Source organism: Microtus ochrogaster, chromosome 8 (genome assembly GCF_000317375.1).
Source record: "Microtus ochrogaster isolate Prairie Vole_2 chromosome 8, MicOch1.0, whole genome shotgun sequence".
Taxonomy (NCBI): Eukaryota; Metazoa; Chordata; class Mammalia; order Rodentia; family Cricetidae; genus Microtus; species Microtus ochrogaster.
The window spans coordinates 73,980,284-73,990,640 of record NC_022015.1 but is presented as its reverse complement, the minus strand read 5'-3'; the positions used below and the strand labels follow the sequence as shown (position 1 = coordinate 73,990,640).

At 51.3% G+C, this 10,357-nt stretch overlaps 1 protein-coding gene across 2 annotated transcripts in view; it reads right to left on the bottom strand.

Annotated features, from left to right (window-relative positions):
- Positions 1-10,027, bottom strand: part of Mfsd13a (major facilitator superfamily domain containing 13A) — a 14,914-nt gene extending 4,887 nt beyond the window's left edge. Inside the window, exons 1-6 of one of the 2 annotated variants that reach the window (XM_005352408.2) lie at positions 9,972-10,027; positions 4,286-4,529; positions 3,795-3,877; positions 2,499-2,951; positions 2,271-2,394; positions 1,067-1,163 (exon numbers count right to left, since the gene is read on the bottom strand). In XM_005352408.2, coding sequence (XP_005352465.1) covers positions 1,067-1,163; positions 2,271-2,394; positions 2,499-2,951; positions 3,795-3,877; positions 4,286-4,453 — 925 coding nt within the window. In that variant the 5' untranslated portion in view covers positions 4,454-4,529; positions 9,972-10,027. Of the gene's footprint in view, positions 1-1,066; positions 1,164-2,270; positions 2,395-2,498; positions 2,952-3,794; positions 3,878-4,285; positions 4,530-9,878; positions 9,943-9,971 lie in introns of those variants that run through there. The other variant, XM_026781733.1, reaches the window with a different exon arrangement.
- Between the last annotated feature and the right edge of the window lie 330 nt (positions 10,028-10,357).

Below are 10,357 nucleotides of genomic sequence, written 5' to 3'. Positions count from 1 at the left end.
GGGGTTACAGTCCTGGCCATCCTCCTGCCTTCATCTCCTGAGTGTTGGGGTTACAGTCCTGGCCATCCTCCTGCCTTCATCTCCTGAGTGTTGGGATTATAGTCCTAACCACCATACCCAGCTTTATTTTTTATTTTTGAGACAGATTCTCTCTGTGTAGTCCTGGCTGTCCTGGAACTCTCTATGTAGAGCAGGCTGGTTTCAAACTCAGAGATCCACCAAAGTGCTAGGATTAAAGGCATGTGCCATTACACCCAACCTATTTTACTTTGTTTTTGTTTTGAGATAGGAACTCACTATGTAGCCCCAGCTAGCCTGTAACTAAACACATAATAAGGACCATACTGGCCTCAAACTCTCAGAAATCAGCCTGTCTCTTCCTCCTGAGAGCTGGGATTAAAGGCCTGCACTGCCTTGCTTAACCTCTTTTTATTTTAATTGCTTTGACACAGAGTTTCACGTAGCCCAGGCTAGCACATTCCTTGCTGTGTAGCTTAGGCTGACCTTGAACTGATCCTCCTACCTCCTGAGTGCGTCAATTCCGGATGTGTATCATCATGCCATGTTTATATGGTGCTGGGTAATGTAGTCCAGCAGAGCCTCGCACAGGCTCCACACCCCAAACCCCTCTCATATACTTTAACTTATCTCTTTTTTCTTCCTTCAAATAATTTTTTTGCCTGGGTGGTGGTGGTGCACACCTGTAATCCCAGCTCTAGGGAGGCAGAGTCAGGCGGATCTCTGTGAGTTCTAGGCCAGCCTGGTCTACAGAGCTAGTTCCAAAACAGTCAAAGCTATACAGAGAAACCCTGTTTAAGAAAGAAAGAAAGAAAGAAAGAAAGAAAGAAAGAAAGAAAGAAAGAAGGAAAGAAAGAAAGAAAACAAATGTAGCTCAGAAAGACTGAAGAACAAACCCAAGCCCGCCCAGCAAATGGCACACTGGCAATGCCCTGCATCACGTCCCGTGGGTACACCATCATCATGAGGACTAAGGTGAGGACCACTAGACCTCCACCCAGGGAAACAGAACTGGGAGCAGGATGTGCAAGCTGCTGGCCTCACTTACCCAACAGGAAGGAGCCTGTCGAGAGGGAGATGTGGTCAGACAACAAGTGCTCCAGGAAGAGAGGGAAGAAGTTACTGTTGAAATGGCAGTGAAACACCTGCAGGGCAGAAGGGTGGGAGTTCAAGGCCGGGGCCAGCAGGGGGCAGCAGCGCTGGGCCTCAGGGCCAAGTGTGCACAGAACGGTGGGAATTCATGGCCACGGCCAGCAGGGGGCAGCAGCGCTGGGCCTCAGGGTGAACATAATAGTGGGAGTTCACTGGGGCACAGCCAGCAGGCGGACAGCAGCCCCAGCCTCAGAGCAAGGGTGAGCACTGGCCTCTCTCCCCATGCCACCAAACATGGAACTTACTTACCAGAACAAACCTAAGTGACATTCCTTGTGGCCTACCTAATTTTACTAAAAGTTTGAAGGCGTGGTTAGATAGCAACTAGAACAATTTTTAAGTTTTCATGGTATAAAGATAATGAATATATTTTTGTGTTTAAAATGTATTTTAAAAATACAAGTTTTAGCCGGGCGGTGGTGGCGCACGCCTTTAATCCCAGCACTCGGGAGGCAGAGGCAGGCGGATCTCTGTGAGTTCAAGACCAGCCTGGTCTACAAGAGCTAGTTCCAGGACAGGCTCCAAAACCACAGAGAAACCCTGTCTCAAAAAACCAAAAAAAAAAAAAAAAATACAAGTTTTGCTGGATGGTGATGGACACGTCTTTAATCCCAGCACTTGGGAAGCAGAGGCAGGTGGATCTCTGTGAGTTCAAGGCCAATCTGGCCTACACAGTGAGTTCCAGGACAGACAGAGCTACATAGAGAAACTCTGTCTTGAAAAACCAAAGATAGATAGAGAGATAGATAGATAGATAGATAGATAGATAGATAGATAGATAGGTATGTGTGTGTATGTCTTAGTCTTTACATTATGAAGACAGGATTAGCCTCAGAGGCTGAGACCTGCTGCCTCAGATCACACAGAGAGGCAGGGCTGCAGCTCCGTGGTAGAGTCATTACCTAAGAACATCCAAGGCCCTGGGCTCAGCACTATGGGAATGGGGGGCAATCACACAAGGGGGTGACTAAGGAGCACAGAAAGTGCTAGAACCTAGGTCTCCTAACTCCCCAACCTTCCTACCATCAAACCCAAGGAGGGCTCCTGCATTTCCATCTCGAAGTACCCTTGAAGGAGGGGTGAGGGAACAGCTCCCATACCTGTACCAGGTCCATGCCCACGAACCACAGGAAGTTTTGGTGGCATGCCAATTGCCGGAGGTACTGGCCCAAGGTGATGCTGCCTGCTTCCTCACCACCCACCAGAGGCTCTTCCTCACATATGCTGTGGGCAGAGGGGAGGAGACGGCAGGGTTAGCTCAGAGTGGGCCAGGGGACCGAGTGTTAAAATCAGACTCTGACCCTAGGGAGCCAAGGCTGGTGACTCACCCTCTATCCACGACCATGGCTGAGTACCCTCTGTCCCTTCTGGTGGTCTCAATCCGCCGCCTCAACAATTGTGTGGCCCCCAGGAAGCCCAGGCCAGAGCCAGCAGCTAGTACCACACAGAAGGCACGGAAGGAGGAGAAGTCCTCCTTGTTCCAAAAGGCGTAGGAGGCAAAGACAGACATGGAGCCAGCCGCACTGAAGAGGGAGCAGTAAAAGTTGAGGTGGGTGCGGTCGTGGGCAGAGAGAGCCAGGTCGGCCAGCAAGGCGTGGTGGTGGAGGTCCACGAGGGTCAGGAAGCCATCATAGAGACACAAGCACAGTAAGAACTGCAAGCCAGCAGGGGCCCAGGGCACCCAGAAGGCCAGGAATGACAATGCCAGCAAGGGCCCGTGCCAGCTCAGAGCCCTCACCCGGGTCAGCACCACGTCTCTGGAGGAGAGCCCGGCTCCCGACCTGTCAGAGGGAAGAAGGCATTAGGAAGGAACTTTTGGGCCTGAGCAGACCCTAGCTCCCCTGGCTGGGCCCAGGAGATGGAATGGAAGAATTCACACCAAGATACACCCCAAGCCCGACTTGAGATTTAAGAAGCACAGCTTCCCAGTCATCCACCTCCTCCTCAGCCCATTGTCTGTCCCCAGCCTGTCATGGCTGATGACCAAAGAGCCATGAGATACTGATTCTCAGGCTGGTGGTGGTAAGGAAGTGCATTAGAAACGGCAGTGTCATGAGCCATATGATTTGTATTTTGATTGAGAAATCTTGCCTGAAGACCAGAGGCAAAGCTAAAGTCACTAAAGGACAGACAATGGTGACACACACCCTTAATCCCTGAATTTGGGAGACAGAGGCAGGTGGATCTCTGTGAGCTCAAGGCCACCCTGGGCTACACGAGAGGAAGGCAGAAACAAATCCAGGTGGTGGCGGCTCACACCTTTAATCCCAGTCCTAGGGAGTCCCACACCTTTAATCCCAGCACTAGAGGGAGTGTAAAATGGGAGGAGAGAGAGGCTTAGTCTGTTTAGCTTGTGGTCGCCCAGCCTTGGTAGAGGGCAGACTTCTCTTCTGGCTTAACTGTCTTGCTTTTATGGTTTTCGGGTTGAACCCCAATTTCTGACTCTAGGTTTTTATTATTCGTGCTACACATGTCACTAGGGTCGACCCCTCCCCCTGGCCGAGCCATCCTCATACCACAACCGGTGTCCCTTCCGTTTCCCACCCCAGATGCGAGCAGTGCTCCAGCTTGGGGAACATCAGGGTGGGGTTGGGGCAGTGACGCGCCGTCTGGAAGACACACACCGGGGTTGGGAGCTGAGGAACTTGTGGTCACTGAGCCAGCCAAAGAGGGGGTCATTGAAGCTGTTCCAGAGGAGGAATACAGTCTGCAAGCAGAGAGAAGGGAAGGTGGGCTGCACCCACAACAGCACAGGGTTCCCTACTCTAGTCTCTGCACTTTCCCCAAAGATGGCAGCGCTTCCAGTCGGCAAAGCCCCTCTCCTGGCTGCTACACACATCAAACCCCCGTGACTAGGGCTGCTGGTAAGTGTATCCAGCAGATAAGCATTTGGCTACATTATATATGAATATACAACTGTGGACACCTAAGGCAGCGGTCAGGAGCTAGAATTCTCTTGAAGAGCCATTAAGACCCTGCCAGCTTTTCTGGCTGAGTCCTGCTGAACAACACAGCCTGCCCCAAGTGCCTAACACTAGGACACCCAGCTCCTCTGTCTGCCTGGAAACCCGATGTCTAGTCTCCTCCCCAACAGGCTGCGCCATGCTTGGCCTACCTCTCCAATCCAGAAGGACAGTTTGTTGATCTTATACACCGAGACAAACGTGTCCACGTAGTACAGCAGGAACACATTATGCAGGACAGAGGTGAAGAGGGCCAAGGAACCATACACCACGGCTGTGGGCAGGCCCAAAAGCCAGGCTTGGGGCCAGTCTATTCTCATGGCTGCTGGCCAAGCCTCAGCCCCCAGGAGCACGGAGGAAGGCTTACAGACGTTGGCAGTGGGATCATGCTCGTCTCTGGGGAAGAAGAAGCCAGTCAGAAACAAGGATCAGGAACAACTCCTCCAGTCTAGCCCTCTGAATTGTTTAACGACCCATAAGATAAAATAACTCATCCTAGGCTAGATCTGTAGCTCGGCAGCTCCTGGGTTTAAGCTCTGACACCGAAATTTTTTTTTTTTTCTTAAACTCCTTTCCTTTGTGAGGAATTTGCATCTAAAACAAAGCTGGGGAATTCCCAGTGAAGCAGGGCAGAAACAATCCAGGCCAGAGGCCACCACTCTGGAGCTGGTCCAGGAAACTGAGATGGCCATGGGAAGAGAAAGTGGGCATCCAAGTCCTGGGCCTGCTCACGTTATGGGGCTGCTGCTCAGCCCACTGTACACCTGCTACTGTCTAGACACTACCACGGTGGGTTTGGGCAATGTGCTCACAGCATCGTCAAGGTAACCTTAGTTCCTTTCCTCTACAGAGATTTTGTTTCAATACACACATGCGCATACACAGAGAGACAGACACACACTCATACACACATACACAGAGACACACTCACTTACACATACCTTTTCTGTTTTGTTTTGTTTTAGTTTTTCGACACAGGATTTCTCTTTGTAGCCTTGGCCATCTTGGAGCTCACTTTATAGACTAGGCTGGTCTTGAACTCAGAGATCCACCTGCCTCTGCCTCCCAACACAAATACACACATAGCACAGAAAATGTAGCTTCAGGACCTTTGGGAGCACAACACAAACTATCACTTCCATTACTATTCATAACTTAGGTCCCCGGCACTGTGGCGTTCTGAATAAGAATGCCCTTCACAGGCTCCTATTTTTGAATGCTTAGTCCCCAGGGAGTGGAACTGTTTGAAAGGATTAAAAGGATTAGGAGGTGTGGCCTTGTTGAGGGAGTGTGTCACTGAGGGTGGGCTTTGAGTTTTCACAAGCCCAAGCCATGCCTAGGCTCTTCCTCTGCCTGGGGATCAGGCTGTAGCTCTTAGCTACTGCTCTATGCCTGGCTACACGCTGCCATGCTCCCTACCACAGTGACCATGGACTAAGCCTCTGAAACAGTAAGCAAACCTTAGTGAAATGTTTTTTTTTTTCATAAGAGTCGCCTTGGTCATGGTGTCTCTGCCCAGCAATAGAACAGTAACTTTGTCCCTCTCAAAACACAGCCTTTGCCAAAGGCCACTCCTACTCAATGACTGGCTCTTGTCACCGGAGGAGGACCTCCCTGAACCCATCCTGAGGCCAGGCTAAAAGACCTCAAAGCCTGGTGATTTTTGCCCTTAGAAGGGAAAGGGTTCAAATCACTACATCCTCCTACAGGTGAATCTAGTCTACTAGATTTACTACTACTGAGTAAATTTAGTCATTTACTACTACTGCACCTCGACTTGCTCATCTGCAGGATGGGCAAATAAGAGCTGTCCTTACCAGACTACAGCAAGCCTTAAACTAATACTCAGGACACCCTGAGTACCACACCAGGCACAGGCAGATGCTCAAAAATTGGCCTTTGCTATCTCGAGACAGTGGAACTCCCAGACCTGTCTGCCTCTACTCCCAAGTTTAGCGTTTTCTTAAAGAAGATTGGGTCAGAGCTGGTGGAATATCCTAGAACTCAGGGTGCTTTCTGAAGTAAGGGAAGTAGAGGAAAAACGTAGACACAGGAGAGTCAGAGAGGAAGCCCGCAAACAAGAACACACAGAAGGAACTCCGGGGAAGAACATCCCTCTACCCCCCCACAAGTCACAGACCTCAGGTGGAGGAAGACAGTGGGTGTGTCGGAGCTTTCCCTGTTTCCCCTCCAGATTCCACTCCTCCATCAGCAAACAGCCTTCCTCCTCTGGTCTTCCCACCCTCAACCCGCTCCAGAAGCCAACAGAGGCCCCAAGGATAGCACGGAGCCCACATTGTTCTAGGTGCATAAGCCTGCAGATCCTGTGACTGTAACCTGCGACCAGGCTCACCACTCCCTTGCACAAGAGCTGGAGGCCCTGTCCTGAGAATGGCCTAGTGGGTGGCCTTGGGCCAGCGGGGAAGTTGATACCAACTCCTTTAAAGTGGGGTCTAAATACAAAATGAACAGAAAACAAGTAGCAAGCTTAGAGCCTAGGACGTGGAGGAGGCTCCATAAACAACAGCTCTGGCCGGGTTCGTGACCTTTAAAATCAGCTGGGAGCTGGGGACATGGTTTAGTGTTTAAAAACACTTGCTCTGCCAGCACTGAGACCTGCACCTGATCCACGAGACCCGTATAAAGATGGAAAGTGAGGGAGGTGCTGGAGGGATAGCTCAGTGGTTAGGAGCATCATTGTTCTTGTATGAGACCCAGTTTAGATTCCAGATCCACACGCCAGCTCCAGTTCCAGAGGACCTACTGCCCTATGACCTCATGGTTCCTGCATGTAGATGGTGCACATACATACACTCAGGCAACACACATACAGGTAAAACTGAATCAGTCTTTTTTTGTGGGAGGGGGTTTCGAGACAGGATTCCTCTGTGTAACAGCCATAGTTATTCTAGAATTCACTCTGTAGACCAAGTTGGCTTCGAACTCACAGGGATCCACCTGCCTCGGTCTCCCGAGTGCTGGGATTAAGGGCGTGCGCCACCACCACCAAGCTAAATAAATCTTGACAACAACAACAACAACAAAATGTTCTTGGGACAGGCATGATGGCAAACAACAGGTGAGAGACAGAGAGACAGAGTAGCCAGTCTCACGAGGAGCTGCAGCAGGCAGGGAAAAGACAGACGGGTAGGCACGCCATACAGAGTGAGGTTGGATATTTATTTAGTGGGTTATGGAAGGGAAGGGGAGAGAGAGGAAGAAGAGGGACAAGGAAAGAAACGGGGGGGAAGGAAGGAAGAGAGAATAGGGGGAGAGGAGAGGAGCCATGGCAGCAGCTACCTTTTTGGGAGAGAGACAGAAAGGGCTCGAACTGCAGGAAAGAAGGATGATCTGCCTGCCTCAGTGGGTGGTGGGTGTGGTGGCAGTGGGGGGGGTGTGGGAGTTGGCAGGGCTTGTCTCTTAAAGGGACAGGACAGACCATTACAAAGACTTCGTGTGTGATTTATTTGGGAACTGAGTGATGGGCCCACAAAGACCCAAAAGAGTAAAACAACCAACAACGTATACACACACACACACACACACACACACACACACACACACACACACACACACACATACATAAAATGTTTTCTTTTTAAAATAGGGACCAGTTAGGCATCCCTCTGACAAGTATGTAACTAAAGTCTTTTTTGTTGTTTATTTGAGGTAGGATTTCACTATGTAACCTGTGCTGACCTGGCTGGCCTCAAACTTGTGGCAATCCTCCTGCCTCAGCTTCCCCCGTGCTGGATAACAGGTTTATACCCCCACACCCAGCTGAGCTGTGTTGCAGTATTCAGCATGGATGCATCTCGCTGCCTGCAGCATCCCTTGCCTTCCCATGTGTCCGTACATTTAGGACGGGCCTGGCTTCCACGTCCACTACAGCGACTCCTTCGCAGGGCAGTTACTATTCCCATCCACATTTTATAGAAGCAACCAAGGCTCTGAAGTCCGAGGTTAAATAATCAGCCCACAGTCACAAGCTACGAGGTGCCGGAGGCACGGCTCAAAATCGGTTTTGACTTCAGACCTCAACACTTCTCACGTCACCAAGCACCCCTTCCACAGTCTGGCGGAATCCTGCTCAGCCAGTGCCCAGGCCAGGTCTTCACCTCCAGGCTCAGCCACCTTTTCAAGTACCTCGGGTTCCTTATCTCCCCCAACCCACAAGCTCCTTAAGGGCAAGGCTAGGTCAATCTCATCATGGTCCTCCCAAGCTCCTCTACCACACAGCAAGTGCTCAATTAATGCCTGCTTAGTCCATTGTCCCTAAAAGGTGGATGTGGGTGTCCTCTGCCTTAGAGAGGGCAGTCACTGGAAAACTCCCAGAGCCCACACTGGGTGTTGTGGCTGGCTATGGGAACTGGAAAAACAGCAACCTGGAGCAGGCACTGTCCCTCTGAGAGATACATGCGGACCAAGGCTGCAGCTATACAGAGGGGAGCGTTGAAACATTTTTTACACTTTCTCCAAGGGCACAACACCATGCTAAGAAAACAATATGGGGCAGAACATGGTCCCGGCAGTAAAAGAGGCCAGACGAGATAGAAGGCCTTTGGTGAGCCTCCAAAAGATTCTATCAAGATGATGGCGCCAACTGAGTGCGGTAAGAGACCACAGAAGCATTTCTGTTTTAGAAGCCCTCTGGCGACTGGCCAATCCCTCCCCTGGCAGTTCACGCTCCAAGGTTCCTGGGAGATAAAGAACAGGAAAGACTGCAACTCCCAGCAAGCCCTGGTGAGCCCAAGTAGGGATCCCTAATGGAATTGGGGGAGGAAACCAGGCTGGGCCTGGAATGTGAACAGGAGGGTGGCTGTGGCTTCTCTGGGAAGTTCTGGCCATAGTCTGTAGTGACCACAGCAGGGGGGTGGGGAGAAGCTACTAAGTAAAGTGGTATTCGCTGTACTAGGTCAAGGCTGAACATTATCACCAACTAGACGTCGGAGTTTACCCCCACATCTGTGGAGCGCAGAGAGCAAATCTATTTCCTGCCTGTCCTGGAAGGACTATCAGATGAACAGGTGGAAGTTTGAGGCATAATAGCAAAGCAAACAGGAGGCATGCCATTTTCTCAGCGAGCAGCTGACTGGATTGCTATCTCCTTGTTTCACACGTGTTTGGCATCTTCACAGCCCAGCCAGGGAAGCCCTAGGAGAGCTGCAGCAGGGCCCTGTTCTCTCCCCCATAATAACAGGTTGACACTCCTCGGGCGGGAAATGGGGCTTCCACCCATTGGAGAGGGACTTTCTCCCTCCTTCACAGAATTCTATCATGGCACGAAAGTCACCGATTCACCTCAGAATCACAGAACACTTAAGTCCCTGAGGAACTGGGCATCAACCGGGAAGTTTTTACTCAGAAATACGTGTAGTGGTTTTCGTTATGTTTGCACGTTAAAATCACCTGATTTTTGATTCTCAAACACCAAGGCCTTACCCAGACCACTAAATTGGGGTCTCTGGAGGTGATGCCCACCATTAATTTTTTCAGGCTTCCCAAATGTGCCACCAGGGTTAAGGGCCATCAGGTCGGTGTGTGGATCCCGGCCTGAACCATTGCATCCACGAACTCAGATTCTTCTGGGGACACCCTGGACATTGCATCCCCTCTCCTTACCCCAACAGTTTCTGCAGGGATTCTACGCTTACCCCTTGAACACAACTCCTCCTGACCCCAGAATTTCCCAATCCACAATCTGATTCCGCAAGGAACCCCGCAAATTGTCCCAAAGACTCTCACACCGCAAAGCATCCCCGCTCCACCCTCGGGCTTGTCGTTTGTAGGTCCGGTAGGTTCCTGCCCCCTCTTTCCGGCCGCGGGCCAGCAGCTCACCGCAATCCTGGCAGGGGATGCCTAATTCCGTGGCTGCCGGGAGCCAGGTGCCAGCCAGTGCGCCTGCGCGCTAGCAGCCCCGGGCTTCCCGGGTCTCTCCCTCCGCCCCTTCCCAGCGATTGGCTCCGCGCTGCTCGCCCGACCGCAGTCCGGGCAGGTGACCGCGCCTGAGGCTGTTGCTTCCATGTTTGTCATGGGCTCTTGCCCTTAGGGACCCAAAAGTGGGCATCAGCAAACAGGTTGCCTGGACTCCTGACCGACTTATCCCCTCTCTTTTACCTGTTATTTCAGCTCAAATCAAGTTTCTCTTGGGGATGCTCTCCTCCCCTACCCTGTTCCCAGTCCGGAGAGGATGAGCAAACGTTTAGCACCGCCAGCTGAGGCAG